Below are 20,940 nucleotides of genomic sequence, written 5' to 3'. Positions count from 1 at the left end.
AATCTGTGCTGGACTTTCATCAGTGGCTTCTCTGGGGCATGTGCTTTTCTCTGCTCCTTCCCAAATGTTGCTGATCACAGCATGACAGCATCTGATACTGCCAACCGGCAGCTGATCTAGCAGTATCTGGGAGGTATGGGTGAAAACGCACGCCCCAGAGAAGCCTCTGAAGAAGGTCCAGCAGAAATTTCACGCTCCAGAATATCAGAAGTGATACAACACAAAACAAAAAGCCTTAACGGAACGTCTGGGGAACTGACACGATTGGTGTTGTTGGACAACGTAAATATATCCTGTATACACTTCATATCTACCGTATTTTTCGGACTATAAGACGCACCGGACTATAAGACACACCCTGGTTTTAGAGGAGGAAAATAGGAAAATAAAACTTTAAGCAAAAAAATGTGGTCATGACACACTGTTATGGGGCGAGGATCTGCTGCTGACACTGTTATGGGGGTAATGTCCCCAAATTCTCTACTAAGGTACCCCATCCTGGTAATGATCCTCCTGCCTTGTATATGATCCTGCTATAAACCCCCATACTGCTTATATACCAGCATCCTGCTCATATTCCCCCATCCTATTCATATACCCCATCCTGTTCATATACCTCCATCCTGTTCATATACCCCCATCCTGTTCATATAGCCCCCATCCATCCTGTTCATATAGCCCCCATCCATCCTGTTCATATAGCCCCCATCCTGTTCATATACCCCCATCCTGTTCATATACCCCCATCCTGTTCATATAGCCCCCATACATCCTGTTCATATAGCCCCCATCCATCCTGTTCATATAGCCCCCATCCATCCTGTTCATATAGCCCCCATCCATCCTGTTCATATAGCCCCCATCCTGTTCATATACCCCCCATCCTGTTCATATACCCCCCATCCTGTTCATATACCCCCCATCCTGTTCATATACCCCCCCATTCTGTTCATATACCCCCCATCCGTCCTGCTCATATACTCCCATCCTGTTCATATACCCCCATCCTGTTCATATACCCCCCATCCATCCTGCTCATATACTCCCATCCTGTTCATATACCCCCATCCTGTTCATATACCCCCATCCTGTTCATATACCCCCCATCCATCCTGTTCATATACTTCCATCCTGTTCATATACCCCCCATCCATCCTGTTCATATACCCCCCATCCCTCCTGCTCATATACTCCCATCCTGTTATATGCCCCCATCGTGCTCATATACCATCCTGGTATATGGCCTGTATCCTATAGCACAGAGAAAAAAAAACAAACGTTTATACTCACCTTTTCCTCACTCCCTCCAGCACCGATCATCTTCCTCTCTGCGCCGCTGACCTGCGTGTGTGGAGCCGTTCCCCTGCAGCACGCGATGTCTTCCTGTCTGTGCCGATCAGCTGATCAGCACAGATCAGCTGACCGGCACAGACAGGAAGACATCGCGTGCTGCGGGGGAACGGCTCCACACACGGGGACGGGTGAGTGTACTGATTCACTGCACCCCGCGCTGATAATGATGTGCGGGGGGCAGTGAATACAGCCGCACATGATCACTCCAGGCTGTAATTGCCAGGGGTGATCATGTGGACCGGCTCTTTACTATGCGCGCGTCCCCGCTCGTCCTCCCGCCCACCTGTCAGCGGCGGCTTCTGCGCTGAGAAATGGACACTTCCCAGCTTCATTAGGTGCTATGTGCATGACCAGAAAGTCAGACGACATGTACATGAGCAGTCTTCTGAACTTACGGTCATGTACAGTGCACCTAATTAAGCCATGAAGAGTCCACTATGCTTCTGAGGCACACTGATGCAGCTGAAATGAGCCATGAGCATGCGTGAGATTTCCATTAGGTCGCGGTGACGCTGGCTTGTGGAAATCATGTTATCACACCCACAGGTGCGTGATAACATGGACAGAGGGCCGACTAGTGTAGGGAACTAACGCCCCTGCGACTAGTGAAGGTCTTAATTAGCATAGGGAAAGTGAGGTTTACACAACGGTTTTTTTTTTAAACCTTCATATTAGTGAATAGTATTATATGAGGCTGGTTAGGCAGGGAATTTGGGCATACAGACAAGAATGCTGCTGGGTTGGAGGGCCTAGGGAACCTGACAGGTTCCTTTTAACCCAAGTGACAGGTCCAATTTACACATCCATATCATTCTCTTCTCCAACATCATTTACTAGGGGAGAGTCAGGAGCCCCTTATATATACATCAGATGGCCGTCTGGTCTTGCAAAATTCAGCCGATTTAATGACTTTAGTTTAATGTGTATGGGAGCCCTTAGGTTTTAGCAGTAGGAACAACTCAATCATCCAAACGGCTGCAATATAATGTTTAGTTGAGTGCACTGTATTAATGTGAAACTAGCCTTACAGGTACATGTTCATAATTCTAGAATGTTTCTTCCAGGTGTGTTCAGAGTACCATCGTTCTCCTGACTCAGATTGTGTGCAAGAAGTGTGTGATTCCAGATTTTGAGCAGTTCACATTAAATATAAACCGGCTGTATGAGAATTCCCGCAGTATAAAGGAAGGGGAGGTGAGCACATCTTATATTTTTAAAAGGTATGAAGTATGATGTTATACAATGGCAAATCTACAATATATTAGAATATATATATATATATATATATATATATATATATATATATATATATATATATATATATATATATATATATATATATATATATATATGTATATATAAACATTCTTTTAATGTTGTTACAGACTTTGAAAGACCTTAAAAATTAGACATAATGTTTAAACTATTGGCAGGCATATTATAATATTTCTAGATTTAAAGTAAAGATTATATAATTGAATGCTGCAGTGAAAATACAACTAATCTACATGATGTGATGTTAAATTATGTGTGTACATTAAACGATCTCTGTCAGTAAAACTCCTTTAATCCAGCATCCATAAACCAGAATCAGGGGACTGACAAGTGACAAGTAACCAAGCGCGTTTTACACTGGCTGACAGCCGGTTGGCTACGTGTGCCTTGTTTAGACAGGCCGATCACACTTCTATATGCACAGAACAATTTTTAATATGATCAGTCAGTGCACATAGTATATTATTGTTCTCGGCAGCATGTCCTGTTTAGAGAGGAGTGAACCTGTTCAGTTTGTTTTTGCCAATTTGACATTTGGTACGAGCCTTGGCCGGTTCGTTCAGCTCGGCTCGGCTTACCGAACACTTTGCTCAAAAGTTGGCAATGTTCGGTAAGTGTTCGTTTGCAGAAAACCCACTCCCGAATCCATCACAGCCATGTCAAGTATTGGCATGGCTGTGATTGGCCAAGGAAATCACTGTAAAAAAAAAAGGAAGCAAAAGGGTTAAAGCACAACATACTTACCGAGTCTCCCCGCAGCTGTAATTGCTCCCGCGGCTGTACTTTCCCCACCCACCGGTGTCTCTGGCTGACCCCACCCCAGCGTCTGTAATTGGTTGGAATCACAGACCATGTTTGCACGTCTATATCGTGGTATAAAATAAATAAAATTGGCGTAGGGTTCCACCATCTATTGATACCAGCACAGATAAAGCCAATGGCTACAGGCTGCAGCCTCCAGCTGTGCGCTTATCTTGGCTGTGTATTAAAATTGGAGGAACCACATGCGGTTTTTTTAAATTGTTTAAATAAATAATTTTTAAAAAATGGCTTGTGGTCCCCCCAATTTTGATACCCAGTTAAGATAAAACCCGAGAGCTGGTATTCGCAGGCTGGGGAGACTCAAGCTTATTGGGCCTTCCCAGCCTAAAAATAGCAGCTGGCAGCCTCCAAGGATTGTCACATCCATTAGATGTGACAATTTCAGTGCTTTAGCCGGCTCACAGTCAAGATAAGCGCACGGCTGGGGGCTGCAGTAGATGGGGGGACCCTACGCCAATTTTATTTATTTTATACCACGATAAACCCTCAGACAGGGTCTGTGATTAGAACAAGTCACAGACCCTGTCTGGTTGCAGTCAGACCCCACCCCCAATCAGAAACACCAGTGGGTGGGGAAAGCAGTGAATATGTATGAGGGATAATCAGCGGCCTTGGAAATACAGCTGCGGGACCAGTTACAGCCGCGCCAGAAACTTGGTATGTCCTGCTTTATTTTCTCTCTTTTACAGCCCCCCTACACCATTTTACAACACATAAGTTTGTCCTCCCATTGAGCTCAATGGGTTTGGTATATTCGCCTAACTGTTTGGCGAACACTAGGAATCTCGGTAAGGATTGGCGAATTGAACTTTGAAAGGATCGCTCATCTCTAGTCCTGTTTACCCAGGCTGAAGTGAATATGATCGGTCAGTGCACAAAGAATGTTATTGTTCTCGGCAGCACAAGTCCTGTTTACCCATGTTGAAAACGATTTTTAAGCAGGCTTAAAATTAATTTCACCTGACAATTGTTTTGTTTGTTTGTCAGGTGATCAACGTCCAGTTTAGATGAACCATTAATCGGGAAATGAGCATTCCCGATTATCGGCCAGAATAAATGCACCCTAACAATCTCTTGATAACCCCCCCCCCACACACACACATATTTTAATTATTGCTGCCATATTGGTAGTTTTCTCTACACGTACATGAGTAACTTTCCATGACGTTCCATTAATCCAGAATATTTTTTAATTTGGCATGCCTTATTGCTGGATTAGGGAATATTCACTGTATTTTTCCAGACTGATAAACTCAGAAATGTTCATGGTCACAAGTATTTAGGACTCTATTGCTATCTCCTACAATTAAAGAGAAAACATTTACTTATGGATTACATGGTGCCAAACAAGGTTATCAGCTGATAAGATTACATGCCTTCATTGATTAAAATATGAACAAAAATAATGTACATTTCTCATATCTTAAGAGGTTGTTTGTTTTTATGGATTTGGTCATTATCTAGCTAGCATAATGAGGAATACTCATTAAATGTCTGTATTAATCCCTGAAATGTAAGTGTTTACACATTGTACTATTGGCAGATCCCACTGTAAATACTGCTGTATAATATCCAACTAATGAACACATCTCATGTACAGTTACTATTATGGAAAGCAAGAAAAATGTACTATACATGTAATAGGGGTAATATAGTTTGATTGTGAGGCTCAACACCTCCCCTCCCCCTTATAAAGTACGTTGTAGGATAGTATACACTATTAAGTAGAATGGTATGTAATGGCCCTTGGCACCAGAGTGGTTCTCTACTTAGGAATGGCAGAAATCTGCATGCATATAGAAATGTCATTTGAAAAATATATTACTCACAAGGAGGCAGCAATCTTAAAAGGTATCCAGTCTTACATGAGGCAACTAGGTTTATGATTTCAACAGTCTCACATGAGGCAACGGGTTAATGTGATCAGAGGTAAACAGTTGGTATTTGCTATAATGGTTTACTGTCTGCTTGCACTTCTCTTCAGCAGCACTTCCTTCACTCGGCAACAATCTCTGTTTGACTAGCTCTGCACACACTCAGTCTTGGTCACAACATTTTGACATTTTCTATCATAACCCTCTCTTGTGCCTGTATGTGCCATTTGTGAGTCTGTCCCCCTACTGTATGGAGGACTATGCAGGGCCCATAATTCTATATGGAGGACTGTTTGGGCCCATAATTCTGTATGTAGGGCCCATAATTCTGTACGGAAGACTATGTGAGGCCCTTTATTCTGTATAGAGGACAATGTGGGGCACATTATTATAACACTAGGTACAGGGAAGTACCAAGCGAGCAGCAAAAAGTAAGGGAAGGGGACCCCTGTGTCCAGGGAAGGGGGATATGGTGACCCACAGACCAAACCTACTGCTGGTCCCTGGGGTCCCTCACCACTCTAGATAGGTTCTGCACTGAGCCGGATACCTGACCCTAGGTATCCCTAGAGCTGGACCCTAAATAGGGAAGGGGTGGGATAAGCTCTTCATCAACCCCACTAAATGCTAAAGGAAGACACAAGAAGGACATACGGGGGGGAAATGCATGAACTACTTATCTACAGATGACTCAAGCAGAAGTTCAGCAAAGCTTCAGCAACGATACTACAGATGAGAGTGTGACGCCCCTGAGGCTTCAGTCGCCACAAGGTAGTGCATCTCATTAAAGGTGCAGTACTTATCCCGGGTAATGAAGAGCTTAATCGCTGGTGTTTAGCACTTATAAAACATTCACACAAACACCCAGTTAGTGAGCCAGTCATTTACACAACTCAGGAAGTCAGCCAGCCTGGGAAATTCACGGTTACCGGGGCAACGGCCTGGGAGGTGGGGCAGCACTGGGGAAGTTACAGAACACACAGAAAAATTACTTCAGAATAGTCTGGGACACAGAACAACATGGTTGCTGGAGAGAGTGCTTAAGGGCTTCTCCAGCTAGGACCAGCGCAACTGGAAGAGGCAGGAGACGACCGGGGTGAGCTGGAGAGACAGAGGAGAAACACGGTTGCTGAGGGGAGAGCTTCATTGCTCCCTCGCTGAGCAGAATGCAGAGCCCTAGGGTGGAACATACTCCATGTTGGACTACCAGAATCTGCAGGACAGGGGGACTGTACGTGCCTCTTGCCACCACTAATTCCCGAAGCACAGTGGCACATAAGGTCCGGGGTCGGTATTACGGTCAGGCCCCACAACGGACCCACGTCCCCTGCATCCGAGATGGTAGCTGAGTTACAAGAATCGGGGTCCCCAAGTAGCTTCAGGCCATGGGGATCCAACACCAAGCACAAGTAGGAGGGTCTCTCAGTTCACAGCACTGGCGTTGACCTTGAACTTACCTGGGATCGACTGGAGCCCATCACGGCAGAGACCAGTAACCTGGGTGCAGCACCAGAACTGTGAGTAAATAGATCTTGACCCACACCTGCTGCCTCAGTCTATCATTACCGGCGCCCCGCGCTTCGGCGCCAGCCATCACTACAACCCTCATCATCCTCCCTGGAGCCAGCTCCACCTGTGGGGAGCAGGACCATCCTTGCTGCGACACCATCAGCCCCAAAAGACATCACCCGCAGCGGCGGCTAATCCCTGCCCGTGTACCACAAGTGGTGTCACGAGACAAATCATCCACCATCATCTTCCCTTTGTTTTATTGTATGCCTCGGGGCCACGAAGCTGGGCATGGCCACCCGTGACATCCCCGGATCCGCCATCAACAGGCCCGACGACGAGTAAACGGTTAACCCCTTGCCCCATGAATGCTACAAGAGCAAGCCACCTACTTGTAACCAGAGCTTGAATTAACTGGATAATATCACCAGCACAAGTCCAGGGAAAATGGGAGTATTTAAACACAAGGGGAATCAGCAGCTGGATGGAAGTTTAGCTCCCCTGGGCCCTAAAGAGGAATAGATGAAAACCCAGCAGGAAAGCTAGTACAATGAATACTAACAGCAGGAACAAAAAAAAGTTGTACATGTACAATGCAGTTATCACCACTACTAAGATATTGTTGAACCTTTTTTTTTATTTCAAAATTATTTTTAGGTGGCAAACTATATTCCACAACTTGCCAAAGTGAACCCTAACCTCTGGGGTGTATCCCTCTGCACAGTGGACGGCCAGAGGTAAGAGCCTAACAGCTGAACGGAGATTAATATTAGCAATGGATAGAGAATTTCTTTAAACACTGACATTTGACTATTCTGCTTGAAGACCTGCATTTTGGCTTGTGATTGCAGGTAGAACACGATAAAAGTACCGTAAGTATAGCACCTGTTCAAACCACTTGTCTTCATCTGCATTGTGAAGCTGGAGTAATTTAACCTGCGCACAGAAAGCCATGGAACCCATAGGGTGTAGGGGCGACATGACAGCCCGGAGGGTAGGGAGTTGATGGGGTTAAACAGTGTTGGTTCGTTTAGGAATGAGGAAAAGAAGGTGATTGGTTAGGGGGTGGAGTGTGGTGGAAGGAAAGGAGGGAGCTTCATGGTGTATATAATAGGAGGTGGGAGTCAATTACCTCCTTTTGCACTTCCTGGATGACAGCTTCCCACCCACCCTCCCTTCTATTGTGTATTGTTATTATTGGTGTGTTTATATGCATGGATAATTATTCAATTTTAAGAGCCATTACAACAAAAAAAAAAAAAAAAAAAAGAGAAAAGAAAGGATTGGAGAAAGTGTCGTTTATAAAGTAAAACAAAAAAAAAAAAAACAAAAACGAAAGAAAGGAGATTTCTTTGTGGATTGTGATGTATATTGTCATTTGGGATTCTTGTAAGTGGGGTAATGTGGGAATATATGTATATGTATATGATGTGTATGATGTATATGTGTATGATCAGCATAAATAATGGGGATTATGTCCTTTGTCACAGCAGCGGGGGTAGGTCTGGTCCAGAGGAGCTCTAATTAATTGTTACTGGTGTTTGGATGGAGAGCCACTGGGGAAGGTACAGTGGCTCCGGTTACTGGTGACCTGCAGGTACAAGGTTGTCTGCAGGGAGGAGGTATTGCTCCGTTGGTGATCAATGCCTTATATGCCTTATATATGGGTCAGGGTTGTTGCCAAGGATTATATATTAAGGAGTTGATGGTTGCCAGGGAGTCACAGGTGGCTATAGTGCCCCAGGTGATAGGTAATTAAAAGTACGGGAGTTTTTGGTTTGGGTAAGGATATTACTCCTTTGGTGACTTTTACCTCATTTAAATATGAGACCATTGTTATGGTCAGTGATCCATTTTGGTGAAATGGTAATCGCAGGAGGAGTCACTGGTTGGGGTCATGGTTCTGGATCCAAGTGCAGTGCAAGCACGTGGTTCTGCAAGGCATAGGGGTTTTGAACCGTAGGTGATTAATACCTCTTATCTCTGGGCTAGTTGCAGCCAGGGATGTTGTCGGATTAAAGTCGCTAACGGGCTTTAAGGTTTTTGAGGTCACAGTTACTGTCATGCACATGGGGGATTGATCCGTAGGTGATTGATGCCTCATATCTCTGGACTGGAGGTTGCAGCCGGGGATAATATTGAGTTGGAGGTAAAGAGGAATGTAAGGGTTTGAGACACGGTTGATACTTGATGCTTCTTGGGGGGGGGTTTAATCCGTAGGTGATTAATGCCCCCATCTCTGGGTCGGTGTGTTGCGGCCAGGGATCGTGTTTCTGACGGTTGTGTGATTTGAAGGGTCACTTGCGGAATACAGTGGCTTTGGTTACAGGGATCTTGCAGGCATGGGGTCCTGCAAGGTTGGGGTATTGATCCGTAGGTGATTAATGCCTCGTATCTCTGGGTCGGTGTGTTGCGGCCAGGGATTGTGTTCTGGTGGTGGAGTATGGCTTCTGGACCGGACTTATGGCGGGGGTAGGTCTGGTCCAGAGGCGGTTTAACGGATAATGTTGTTTGATTGGAGAGTCACTTGTAGGATATAGTGGCTCCGGTTACAAGGATCTTGCAGGCATGGGTCCTGCAAGGTGGGGGGTATTGATCCGTAGGTGATTCATACCTCATCTCCGGCCGGGTGTGTGTTACGGCCAGGGATCATGTTTTGGTGGTGGAAGGTGGTTTCTGGACCGGGCCTACCCAGGGTTACGTATTGTATTACGTACTGTATTATTATTATTATTATTATTATTATTATGGTATTACCTATTGCTAAATGTTGGGGACGCCCGTTGGACGGCGCCCCCTTGTGTTAGTGTGTAAACAATAGGCAATAAAGGGCTGCTGTGGCCATATTTTACCAAGTCGCAAGCAGTGTCCGTGTATTATTGATACCGGGTAAGGGTAATTGGGAATAATATAGGAATCAACGACCGGAAAATCCCTCCTGGAAATGTCAAGTCTTACCACATGGTTTTTGACTGTTCTGCACAGTAAGTGCCCAGTGAAAACACCCTGCTTCACACAAATTTAGCATCTTTAATTGCTTGTGAAAACACCTTTTTTGTAATATAGAGAGCCTTACAGAGAAAATGTCAGAAGAACTGCAGGCTGTGGTTTCAATAAAAAAAACACCTTTTGACTCAACAAAGTTTAGAAAAACACCACAAACAAAAAAAGCATTGTATATATTGTGGTTTAAATTGTAGACTTCAAACTAACGTTCGGCTGCACAAAATATTCACAAAACAGGAGTGCCTTAAATAGAGAATAAAAACGTTCATTTTTTCTAAAATGCTGTGTTGGTATCCAATTTCAGGCTTTGCATTTCTGGTGACTGTCATGTGTCATATTGTGACCACATTGATCATTAGATTTGGTTACAATGTGAAATTGAGATCCCAATGTTGCCTGATCAAAGTGTAGGCCTATGATAACTGAGCAGCACTAAATCTACCATATACCAGTGCTCTGCCCTTAAGGGCACTTTAAACGCTGCGATATCGATATCGCTATCGAGCGTACCAGCCCCCGTCAGTTGTGCGTCATGGGCAAATCGCTGCCCATGGCGCACAACATCGCTTACACCCGTCACACGGACTTGCCTTCCCTGCGACATCGCTGTGGCCGGCGAACTGCCTCCTTTCTAAGGAGGCGGTTCGTGCGGCGTCACAGTGACGTCCCTAAGCGGCCGTACAATAGAAGCGGAGGGGCGGAGATGAGCGGGACGAACATCCCGCCCACCTCCTTCCTTCCTCATTGCCGGTGGACACAGGTAAGGAGATGTTCGTCGTTCCTGCGGTGTCACACATACGTAGAGATGTGTGATGCCGCAGGAACGACGAACAACCAGCGGCATGCACCACCAACAATATTATGAAAAGGAGCGATGTGTCAACGATCAACAATTTTTGACGTTTTTGCGATCGTTGATCGTCGCTCCTAGCTGTCACACGCTGCGATGTCCCTAACGACGCCGGATGTGCATCACAAACACCGTGACCCTGACGATATATCGTTAGCGATGTGGCAGCATGTAAAGCACCCTTTAGGGTAAGAACACATGGAGTGGCCGGGTCACAGACTTGCTGCAGACATGATGAGGCCAAAAAGGTGTACTTAATTTTTGTTTAACAAGCAATCACTTGATTTTGCCAGGGAATAGTTGATTATGCTCCAAAACCACTTGGTTGATCCTAAGGGCTGCGTGGTTTTCAGGTAAAACTGTTATCCCCTGAAGTGAAGTGACTATTGTCCTTTCCCTTTGACCTTACACGTATGATGATGGGCTTAACAAGTATTTGTGTGTAAATGTATTTGGGTCTGTTCACATGAGCGTATATAAAAAATATGTTTCATCGAGAAAGATCAGATGATTTTTTTCTTATTTGTCACCGGTTTGTCCATCCGTTTTTATACACTAGCGGTTATAAAAACTTCACAAGCTTCCAATGTTAAAGAACTGCAATGTATCTGTAAATATTGGATGCTATATGGTGGCTACGTATGGTATCCCCTTTTTTTTTTCTTGCGGACCCATAGATTTGAATGGGCACGTATCATCTGACACGAAAGAAACTAGTGCATGTCGCTGTTTTTTTCCACACGCCGATTAAGTCTGCAATGATTTTGTCCAAATTGTTCTTTTAAGTGATGCTACATCAGCACCTTTAGTAGCGAGAAGACAATATCATGCATCTGATGTTTTCTAGGTGAAACAGCAGCTGTCCTGCAGGATCATTCACCCCTTAAAGGGAACCCGTTACCAGATTTGTCCCCTATAAGCTGCGGCCACCACCAGTAAGCCCTTATATATAGTATTTTAGAATGCTGTATATAAGAGCCCGGAACGCTCTGTATAACGTAAAAAAACAGCTTTTATTATTCTCACCTGCGGAGTGGTCCAAATGGCCATAGCTGATCTTGACTTGGCACCTTCTCTATTCTTGTGATCAACATCATCCACACAGAGTCCTCCATTGTGCTCCTGTGCACTTCTCTCTGCCCTGCTGAGGGCAGATCAATGTATTGTAGTGCGCATGTGTGGCGCCCCTGAGGCTTCAGGCGCCACAGGATACTGCACCTGACTTGCAGTATTCATCCCGGGTTCGGAGGAGGTCAGTGCTGGTTCCACACCACTCATCCACACATACACACCATTGCTCTTTTCCAACTGGGGACCAGGCTAAGGACGGGTCACATGGATGGCTGCCTAATGGTAAGGGCCTTCCCACCCACTAGTCTAGGGACCCAGGAGGGGGAGGGGTGATGTCCGGGGGAAGTCAGGAGAGAGAGGAGTTAGTTGAGAGCCGGCCTGTGACACAGACAGGCTGGGGGGAGTGCAGTTGCAGACAGAAGAACCGCAACACCGGTGGATCTGGTCTAACACAGGAGAACACGGTCGCTGAGGGGGGATACAGAGTCAGTTCCCCCAGGACCAGCGCAGACTGGGTGCAGAGACCTAGATTAAGGGGAACATCAAGTCCTTTAAATAATTCTGCCGGGTGAGGAGATTTCAAATTTCCTTCGCCCACCTCAAGTGCCCGGGGGACAGCAGCACATAGTGCTGGTGTTGAGACCATGGTCCAGCCCCACAAAAGGACTTGCACTGCCTGCTAGACGGGACGGTACATAAAAACCACAGAGAGGGAACCCTGTGTAGCTACAGGCCACGAGGACCCATTACAAACCGCGCAAGGAGGAATGGCCCACCATCCACAACACCAGTACTGGCTTCCGAATTATCCGGGATCGGCTGGAGCCCATTTTGGTGAAAACCGGCACTCCAAGGGTGATAATCTGACAGTGAGTAAAGAACTTGAACCGCAGACCCTGTGTCGTCCCTTCCATTGCCCCCACCGGCGCCCCTACGCTCCGGCGCTAGAAACTACCACCCTCCTCATCCTCCCTGGCGCGAACTCTACCTGTGGAGAGCTGAAACACCCGAGCTGCATCACACCATCAGCCCCAGAAGTGAGCAACCTTCCTGCAGCGGCGGCTCCCTTTATAGCCGCATACCACAAGTGGCGTCACGAAAGACAACTTCTCCCAACCTCCCCATCCCCATCTTTTATAGACACCTCGGTGCCACAAAGCCGAGAAATGCCGCTGTGACATCCCCAACCACCATCACCGGCCTTGTGACGAATACAACCCCTTGGCCCCATCGGTGCATCACATGCGCTGGCAGTCTTTAACCTTTACCCGTGCCTGTGCATTACAGTACTTTGATCTGTCTGCAGCAGGGCAGAGAGAAGTGCGCAGTAGCGCAATGGAGGACTCTGTGTATGACATAGGACGTATCATCAAGACGGAGCAGGTAAAGAGGATGGCGATCACAAGAAGACAGAAGGTGCCAGACCGAGACCAGCTATTTTTTGTTATACAGAGCGGTTTGGAATTCTAGAATGCTGTATATAAGGACATACAGGTGGTGGTCGCAGTTTATAAGGGACAAATCTGGTGACAGGTTCCGTTTAAACTTTCCATTTAAAAACCTCATTTGATGCACACTGTTGATTCATTTGGCCTCCAACAAATACTGTGTCCTTTGGATATTGCATAATAAGTTGAAATAAATAATTTGGAATTAGTGTTTGGAGCAACTTTGTGCTGTGATTCACTGTAGGGTCAGTATCTTTTTTTTTTTTTTTTCATTTAAACATTTGAATACTTTTTACTATTACTATGCTCATTCACATTATGTGTTTGTACCATAATTTGGTCCCGGTGAACAACTAGATACATCCTGGTGCCATGTGCACTGTCCGTGAGCTTCATGTACCCATAGACTTGTATGGGTAATTTGGATCCATGACTCGGATTTAAAATAGACATGTCGCCAGGATGCAGAATACTCAGTCTGCAAGAGAATATGGACAGGTGAACAGCCCCGTAGACTATAATGGGTACGTGTTCTATCCATGAAAAACACAGATCAGACTTGTACATGACTCTTGTGTTTTTCTTGCCCACAAACATTGCTGCCAGACGTCATATGAAAGCCTACAGGGAAATATGAAATGCACAAACAAAGTCTCAGGGTTTTGGCTGTTTATTTTGGTCTGTTCCAATGTGTCAAAATGTTGCATGCTCTATGTCTGGCTATGGTTTATTAATAGATATACAGTATATTCCATGCAGTTACATTATAACATTTTTTTTTATTTATGAAACTATGTTCTCTGCTTTAAGGTATTCAGTAGGAGATACTGAGATCCCATTATGTTTGCAGTCATGTGTGAAGCCATTAAAGTATGCCATCGCTGTGAATGACCTGGGAACAGGCTATGTGCATCAGCATGTTGGCAAAGAGCCCAGTGGTCTTCGATTTAACAAGCTTTCACTTAACCAACAAGGTAAGAGGTCTGCTTTGTATGGAATTCATGATGAGTCTAGGCAATATGTATTGTAATTTACAAATCTAAAACGCATCTTAATAAATAGATGTATATGTGACTGGTCTGAATTTAACTAGTTGTCCACAATTGTCCAGTCTGGCCAAGGTGCCTGACTAGTAGGAAAAAAAAGTAGATTTGAGTATGAACGGCGGCGCATGCGCTGATAACAAATTTACGCATGCGCTGTCGCCACTCAGTGTCTTCAATAAAATGCCACCGAAATCTCGGTGCACGCATGTGCTGATTCCTGTGCAAATTTATTGAAGAGTTAAAGAAAAACATGAAAATAATACTGCGCATGCGCCGGCTATAGTGTTAATCGCAATGGCAGAGGGGATAAATTTAAATACAGGGGACGCAGGCAGCCAGGGGAGGGACCATTACTGAAGACCCAGCCCACAAAGTCTCATCACCATGCACATGCCACTCATTTCAGTATGGCACTGCCCTTACTTTAGATGTGGAAATCCTGCTGGTTGGTTCCCTTTAAACTGTATTTGCCTGGTAGGATTTTTATAGGGATTACTTCCCCTATATTAATGTTTATTCAGTTCAGTTGGTATTTGGGGGTTTCAGGCTCCCTTTAAGGCTTTTATTTGCTCATTAATAAAGGTATTTAATGTTTTGGAATGTACTACAGCATTGTTAAAGAGTTAAAATGTAAAGTATTAACTTGTACTAAAACATGTTTTACAGCAGTGATTAATTGATGTGTCTGCTTGCACAAATAGTAGTTTAGAAGAAATATTACCCATCTGTAATTATGGGGTAATTATAAGGAGTATTCCGCAATGCCTGTATTAGACATAGTAGTATATTTGTTTTGATGTTGTGAACCCAGTGGCATCATCATCGTTATAGATGGTTGATTGCAAAACTCATGAGGCTCCATTTACAAGTCCACGTTTCATGTACATGTACAAACTATCAGTTTTGTTTAACAAATGGCAGATAGACAAACAGGAAATAACTGACGGTCCATAAGAGGAGCTGAGACATGTCCAATTTTGGTATGTTTTGAAAATAAAATTTGCCTCTTATTGAAATGAATGGGTCCTTGAAAAAAATGACAACACACAGATGCTGCACCCTAATGCTGTCCATTTTTCAATAACTGGCTGCTAGACTAAAGGGTGCGTTAAACGCTGCGACATCGCTACCGATGTATTGTCGGGGTCACGTTGTTAGTGACGCACATCCGGCGCCGGTAGCGACATCGCAGCGTGTAACAGTAATGAGCGACGATCGAGCACAAAATCGTTCAAAAACGGTGATCGTTGACTTGTCGTTCATTTCCTTAATATCGTTGCTGCTGCCACATGTACGATGTTGTTCGTCATTCCTGCGGCATCACACATCGCTATGTGTGACACCGCAGGAACGAGGAACCTCTCCTTACCTGCGTCCACCGGCAATGCGTAAGGAAGGAGGTGGGCGGGATGTTACGTCCCGCTCATCTCCGCCCCTCCGCTTATATTGGCTGACCAATTAGTGACGCCGCAGTGACATCGCTATGACGCCGAACACACCTCCCCCTTGAGGGAGGGATTGTTCGGCGGTCACAGAGACGTCGCTGACAAGGTATGTGCGTGTGACGCTGCCGTAGCGATAATGTTCGCTACGGCAGCAATCACCACATATCGCTGGAACGACGGGGCGGGTGCTATTGCTCGCAACATCGCTAGCAATCGCTAGCGATGTGGCAACCTGTAAAGCACCCTTTAGTTTGCGAAACCTTCATCTTTCCTTAGAAAAGAAAACCGCTAAACATATTGATAGAAATGAACACACAAACCAAAAATGGATAAAAATCTGTGGTTTTGTAAACAAAAAAATAATTGACGTGTAAATTCAGCATTATCTACAGTATATATAGTGGTAGGTACCACAGTCCTGCAGAATATACAAGTGACTATAGTACAGTTATAGATAATGACTTACAGCTGACGTTCTTTCTTATGGAGTCGTTCACTTTTCCCATCTTTTCCATTTGGCCCAGACCAACATGACAACTTCTTCCAGTCACGTCTCTGAGATTACAACAAAGACAGATTTCACTTCTCACATTCCCAGCACCGTCACCATGTATTCCAAACATGCACAAACTCCTAATCCTGCTGAAAGTCTAATGCTGAGCTGGTCCTATATGTGTTCCTATTATTGCACCTGCTGCTGGTACAATAACAGTGCCCCCTTACTGCCCCACATAATAATGCCACAACTGTGTCCCTTACATAATAATAATAATAATAATGCCTCCTTTCTGCCCTCTAGATAGTAAATTTGTCCCCTAGAAAACATTAATTCCCTGTGCAAGTGCCCTAGAAAACAGTGCCCTCATTTTGTACCTTTGGCTGTCACAATTCTTTGAGTGCTTCTAAAACAATAATGCTTCTTAAGTGCCTACTTACCATTTAAGAATGGGGGACTCAGACAATGTACAGATCCTCTATACACAGTATGGTGTGCCCACAACTCCCTTATACAGAGTATGATGTCCCCACAGCTCCCTTAGACACAGAATGATGGGCCCACAGCCCCCCTAGACACAGTATGATGAGCCTACCATTCTGATACACACAGTATAATGCCCCCATATCTCCCCTATACCCAGTATAATGACCTTCACAGTAAAACTAATACTGTATAATGGCCACCACTCTATATAATGGCCCCCATAGTTGTCTCCACATTTTAAGATGGCCCCCACATTAGCCCTCAAACTGTATGATGGCCCCACAGTAGACCCAAAACTTAATAATGATCTCTACATTATCTCCCACACTGTGTAATGGCTCCCACAGTTCATGAGGATCCCTGCAGATGTCCATAGATTGTATGATGGCCCCCACAGTAGGCCTTAAACTGTTTAATGACCGTACGATAGCTCCCTAACTGTATAATGTCCCTTACATTGGCCCCCAAACTGTATTATAGCTCCAGTGTTATCACTTAAACTTTATAATGGCCCCCACACTTTATGAGGGCGCCCACAAAAGTCCCTACAATGTATGAGAGCCCCCACACTATATGAAGGTCTCCCATTGTTTATGATGCCCCCACAGTCAAGGTGCTGTCATAGCACTAATGCAGGCACAGGACATCCGGGTCACAGCATGATGATGTCATCGCACTGCAACCCTGATGTCCTGTGTGTGCGCTGGCATCTTGGTCAGTGCATAACAATATAGTCTCCTCCCTTCGTAGCATGCAGTCCTCTGGGCATAACTTCACCCTTCACCATGCATGTAACATCAGTCCTGCAGCATGTAGCGCCAGCCAAGTAACATCAACCTACTTCCTATGGTGCTCTATGGGAGCAACATCGCCTGCTTTCCTGTACAGCTCCCCAGCATGCAGCCCCACACATTCAAAATCACCTCTTTCCCCAAGCAGCTCCACTAATGCAAAATCCCCCCCTTCCATGTTCAACCTTCCCAGTATGCAGCACCTTTCCTGTCTATTCATTCAACTTGAAGCCCCATTTGGGAACATCCATTTATCTGTGCCCTGAAAACACTGGCTCAGATCACTCACACTTAGCCCTATGTATTAAAAGAACATGGCTCCATTATACAGCAGTTCAGCCCTCTAGTTTAGGAGTTGGTCCTGTGAGTGGATGATGTCACAGGAAGGGGCAGAGCCTCCTCCCGCAAAGCTGATGGCAGTGCACAGCATTGTGCTGTGGCTGCTGGTGTGGTGAGGCTGTGGAGAGTTTAACCTCTCCACAGCCTCACCACACCAGCAGCCACAGCACAACGCTGCGCACTGCCATTAGCTTTGCGGGAGGAGGCTCCGCCCCTTCCTGTGACATCATCCACTCACAGGACCAACTCCTTTCTAGACGCAACCCTGCTGTTCTATAGACCACAGGTTCCAGGAGAGTGGAGTGCTCTACCACAGAGCTTAACTACAGTATATCAGTATTGGCAGCACCCCATTTATAGTTCAGAGTAGTGGTAGGCCCCCCACTTCCGGCTACGCTACTGGCTGAAACACATTGTATTGTTCTACTGCAGAGCCTTAGAAGGAGGTGAATGGCTTGGAAATACAAAAGCGGCCAGGAGAGTTTTCTTATATTATGCCCCACACCAAAAACGCAGTGTCTTCGAGTTCCAGCAAAGTGGATGGGATTTCTAGTCATCTCCTGCACACTGGGCTTCTTTTGTACTCAGCGTAAACTGAGCTGCGGGGCGGGTTTGAAATCCACAATATCTCCATTTCTTCTGCAGGTACACTGAGTTTTCTGTGCAGATTTTTCTCATAGATTCACATTAGATGCTGAAAATATAATGCACACTTGTTTTTAGTGCGTTCTGCTGCTGGAGAAGTTCAAAAACGCATGTAATCCGCACTAGGCTGTATCAGTAAAGTTTTGTCAAAGCCAAATACGAGAAAGTATCAAAAACAAAGCTCAACGAGAGAAAAACCGCAGCGTCAAATAAGCATGTTAAAAAAAACGGAAGCAACCTAATTTATGTACTGGGTGCAGACATTCTCACTATTAATCGTGAGAACGTAGTATCATAAATAGATACAAGCCTGTACATATGGGCGCTAATGGCAGACACCGCCCCAGCATGTTATACTACACATCAATTACAACATTTACTTAGCTCAAACTAGCTGCGGGGAGCTTAAACCAAATGTGGCTGCCGATCAAAACCGGCTCAGTGTGAGAAGCGCAGATATTTATGATATATGGCTCTTTCACGTGTTTTTAATGACAAGGTGTAACCTGGTAATCCAAGGTACTAACATTGTAGCATGGCTGTAATGAAAAATAATGTCTGCTGGTCTATAATAGATCTATGGAGCTATAGTTATTGTCACTGACTGAAACAAGCTTGTATGTAGTGTTATATACATTATATAGGTAAATATATGCACTCACAGCAAATATGTATAACAAAGGCTGGACACTGCACTCTCCGAGGCAGCTAAACTGGCTTATCTATCTATTATCTATCTATATACAGTTGAAACCAAAAGTTAGCATACACTATCTAAAAAGACACATATGAATGTTTTTTCTCTCTATCTGACATGGAATCAGAATAAACCTTTCCCGCTTTTGGTCATGTTTTAAGGCATTTTTATTACATTTCTGCAGATTAAAAAGTTTACATACACTAAGGGTACTATGCCTTTAACCCCTTCACGACCGGACGATTTTTCGCTTTCCGTTTTGTTTTTTTCGCCACTCTTCTTCCGAGAGACGTAACTTTTTTATTTTTCAGTCAATATGGTCATATGAGGGCTTGTTTTTTGCGGAACGAGCTGTACTTTTAAATGAAACCATAAGTTTTACCATATAGTGTACTGGAAAATGGTAAAAAAAATTCCAAATGCAGAAAAATTGCAAAAAAAGTGCGATAGCACTATCGTTTTTGAGATTTTATTCACTGTGTTTACTATATGGTAAAACCGATGTGTGGGTGTGATGCCTGAGGTCAGTGCGAGTTCGTAGACAACAAACATGATAGGTTTACTTTTATATAAAGGGTTAAAAAAAAATCGGACATTTGTCCAAAAAAAAGTGGCGCACGTTTTATGCCATATTCCGTGACCCGTAGCGTTCTCATTTTTCGGGATCTATGGCTCAGTGATGGCTTATTATTTTGTGTCTCGAGCTGACTTTGTAACGGTACCATTTTTGCGCAGATGCTACGTTTTGATACCCTGTTATTGCATTTTGTGCAAAAGTTGTGGCGACAAAAAAACTTAATTTTGGCGTTTGGAATTTTTTTGCTCCTACGCAGTTTACTGATTGGGTTAATTGATTTTATATTTTGATAGATCGGGCATTTCTGAATGCGGTGATACCAAATGTGTGTATATTTTTTCTTTTTTTTTTTAATCCTTTCATTTTCAATAGGGCGAAAGGGGGGTGATTTGAACTTTTAGGTTTTTTTTTTTTAAACTTTTTTTTTACTTTTTTTTTAAATTTTACTAGTCCCCTTAGGGGGCTATATGGGTCAACAATCCGATCGCTCTGCCCTATCTGATGATCACAGCTATACAACTGTAAGCCGCAGATACACTCACTTTCTGCTTCATTCGGCTCCGGGCCGAGTGAAACCGAAAGTAATTCATGTGTGGTACAGGAGTCATCACATGACCCTGTGCTACCATGACAACCACCGGAAGTCACGTGATCACATCACACCCAGTACTTTTTTGTCACCAATCCTTCCTCCCGCTATTCCTTTTCCCCGAATATTTGACTACCTTAGAGTGACCTTGAGAATGACAATCTTGTTGGTTAGAAGAAGCTGCTCCTGCTCTGTAGTGCCACTGTCGCGGGCGGAGGAGGGGACGCCGCGCTCTCCCACTGCTCGGGTCCGGCTGCCGCTGCTGCTGCGGCCGCTGCTGCTCGGTGGCTCGAGCGATGGGCCGGATCCCGGGGACTCGAGCGGCGCTCCTCACCCGTGAGTGAAAAGGGGGTTGGTTTTGGGGATTTATTGTTGTCCGTGACGCCACCCACGGTTGTGGTGATTGTGTGGACACCACCGCTGCTCTGTATAGGGATCCCGGTAGCGGTGACAGGGAGCAGCTTTGTTGTTATTCCTCCCCTCCGTGGGTAGGGGGGTTGGTTGTCCCGGGGCCCGGTGATGGGGTAGGGATGGATGGCAGGCCAGGTGTGGGGCCTGGTGAGGTGCAGGGTCGCGGGGGTAGCGCTGTGCCGCACGGCACGGTGGTACTCACTCAGCCTG

At 45.0% G+C, this 20,940-nt stretch overlaps 1 protein-coding gene across 1 annotated transcript in view; it reads left to right on the top strand.

Moving 5' to 3' along the window:
* GLS2 (glutaminase 2) overlaps positions 1–20,940 on the top strand; it is a 156,598-nt gene that overhangs the window by 73,204 nt on the left and 62,454 nt on the right. The window contains exons 4-6 of the mRNA XM_075337011.1: positions 2,418–2,547; positions 7,491–7,570; positions 14,019–14,182. Of these exons, the coding sequence (XP_075193126.1) occupies positions 2,418–2,547; positions 7,491–7,570; positions 14,019–14,182 (374 nt within the window). The remainder of the gene's footprint in view (positions 1–2,417; positions 2,548–7,490; positions 7,571–14,018; positions 14,183–20,940) is intronic.

Source organism: Anomaloglossus baeobatrachus, chromosome 2 (genome assembly GCF_048569485.1).
Source record: "Anomaloglossus baeobatrachus isolate aAnoBae1 chromosome 2, aAnoBae1.hap1, whole genome shotgun sequence".
Taxonomy (NCBI): Eukaryota; Metazoa; Chordata; class Amphibia; order Anura; family Aromobatidae; genus Anomaloglossus; species Anomaloglossus baeobatrachus.
Note: the sequence above shows the minus strand (reverse complement) of the source record. Positions and strands in the feature narration are given on the sequence as shown.